This window comes from Aulonocara stuartgranti, assembly GCF_965226115.1.
Source record: "Aulonocara stuartgranti genome assembly, chromosome: 22".
NCBI lineage: Eukaryota > Metazoa > Chordata > Actinopteri > Cichliformes > Cichlidae > Aulonocara > Aulonocara stuartgranti.
In genome coordinates this window covers 1,430,001-1,432,383 of record NC_138957.1, presented here as the reverse complement: position 1 = coordinate 1,432,383, position 2,383 = coordinate 1,430,001, and the positions used below count along the sequence as shown (strand labels likewise).

Here is a 2,383-nt window from a genome sequence, read left to right as displayed (position 1 = left end):
AAACAAAATGCTTTTCAGGATTTGTGCTCACAGCTGCAGACTGAGAAAATATGATTTTAGAACGAATCAAGCTAGAACCTACTGTCAGCATAGAGGCTCTCTGAGAGGACTTTAAAGTCTTTATCAACACAAGGACACAAGGAAGGAAGAATAAAATAAGTAAAATAGTGCCGTCACAAACAAGTCACGGCACAAGTCAACACTGCAAATAATAAAAGTGGAAAAGTACAACTAAAGATTTGTTTTGCTTTTAGTTCTGAATTATGACAAATACATGACAAGTCCACTGTTTTCATCTCGAGTCAGCTGAGTGTCAGAGGAGGACTGCAGAGGGAGCGCAGACGTCACTGACCTGACGTGTGGTGGTCAGAGCATCTTCCAAACACGTCACTGGGAACAAGAAAAGAAAGCTCGCCCTGGACTACAGTCTGAAAGTAAATGTGTCAGCATGCAGGATTACTTTATTGTTAACCGCGTCTGCACAAACTTAGATGAGGACGTTCCCCTTTAAGTATTTAGCTGTGCTTTTTGCTCTGGAGTTAATTTGTTGGTGATGAACGGCTGCAGTCACAGTTCGGGGTAAGGAGGTGCTGCTCCGCCTTCACTTGATTCAAACGGCTCGCAGACAGAACATCAGTGACCAGCAGCACTGCGGGACGCAGGTCTTTGCCATAAAGGCTGAACGTGCACTCAGTCACGACGCTTTGTGTTGTCGAAATTTTTGTCTAACAGCACAAAGAGGAAGTAAGACACACGGTTACATAAGTGCACAGCTGTGACCGACTCGGGAACAAACGAGTCTGTACTGCGTGAGCGAGTAGAACGGATCCACGTTACTAGAAAGTGACTGAAAACACTGCATCAGATGCCACAATCATGTCTGACCCAGAGGGGAATTACCTCTCACCTTCTAATCATTCAGTCTCTGCGGTGAGCCTCTGACAGCTCGTTTCTGACAGGAAGTGGTCACAGCGACGAGCACGCGCTGACATCACGCAGTGCTGAATTAAAACAACAGACTGAGAGAAGCTGTGTCACATGACAGCCAGTGTTTTATTGAGTATTCGATGAGTATGTATGTTCTCACAAGGCATTAAGTGTACAGCAAACTAAGCACTATTGTCATATATGATGATGGGCTCACTCCATGCCACAGTTCTGCCTGAACAGAAATATCGGGACTACGTGTCCACTACATGAACACATGTCCTGATGCCATGCACTAATATTGACCATGAGCTGGAAAACACAAACAAAATGAAATGCACTCACTCAGTATGAACATTTTTACATCACATGAAACGGGAGGAATTCATCACACGCGCTTTTAGATAAAGAGAATGACACGGGCGGCAACAATGTTATAAACAATGCCACAACAATAAGAACAACAACATCAACAGAACAATAACAGTATTAAAGCTTTTCATGACCATATCAACATTCAGTGTATTGGAAAATACAATCCCAATAGACTCTTTGTATAAAAAAGAAGCTTTTCAAGTCAGCATGGAACAAATAACAGTTTGTATCTCGGGGGTTGGGGGGGTGGATGACAGGGGCGGGTGTGCTTCCATAGATTCCAGAAGAGAGGAGGTGTGTGTGTGTGTGTGTGTTGGGGGAGGCGCTGGGGTCCTGGAGCTGCTCTATGTAGCGTAGCGCTTGGTCCACTGTTTGGCTATCCTGTCGTGCTCAGCTCTGTTGGTCAGGTACTGTGTGGCGATGCTTCCAACCAGAGGGTCAGCTGGAATACAAGAACAAACGGCAGACATGTTTAACCACGTGTTGGCTGTCACATGTTGAAAAGTATGGCAGGTAAATGAATTCTCTGAAACTCATAATATAAAAGACTGCACAGCCAGGCTTTAGGCACACTCAGCAGGACAGCTGTGCAAAAGCAAAACTATCTGTGACAGTGATGAGCGGGCGGTCAGCTGCCTCGGTATCCTGTATGTATTCAGTGTGGGGGAAGGGCTCTGACCAGGTCTCAGCCTGGAATCACAACACTTCCTCCTGTCACATTGTTAGCGTGCTGCATGCAAAAACGTTTGATGCGCTGTGTGTCAGGACATCCTGAATAGGTCCAACAGATCTGTCTTTGGACGGTCAGGTAAGTCAAAATAAACTGGAACCTTCTAACAGGAATACAGAGGGTTGAATCGCCAGATATCAGCACTGCTCTTAAAAAGCCTGCATCAGTCAGCTGCTTGACTGTAAACGTCAGACTCTGAGTGGAAGCGAGATATTGCTGGGCACAGATGGGTCGTCTGTGAGAGTGGTGTACAGGACATGTTTACACAAACAGACATAAGGTGCTGTCTAACATCTGATTACCTGGCCTGTGGAACCACAGCCTCATCAAAGACCTCGGCTCATTGGAAGG

General features: G+C 45.6%; 1 protein-coding gene across 1 annotated transcript in view; it reads right to left on the bottom strand.

The window, feature by feature from the left end:
* Positions 1 to 1,034: 1,034 nt before the first annotated feature.
* LOC309698873 (ubiquitin-conjugating enzyme E2 E2-like) overlaps positions 1,035 to 2,383 on the bottom strand; it is a 64,409-nt gene continuing 63,060 nt past the window's right edge. Inside the window, exon 6 of the mRNA XM_082521624.1 lies at positions 1,035 to 1,744. Within this exon, the coding sequence (XP_082377750.1) occupies positions 1,647 to 1,744 (98 nt within the window). The 3' untranslated portion in view covers positions 1,035 to 1,646. The remainder of the gene's footprint in view (positions 1,745 to 2,383) is intronic.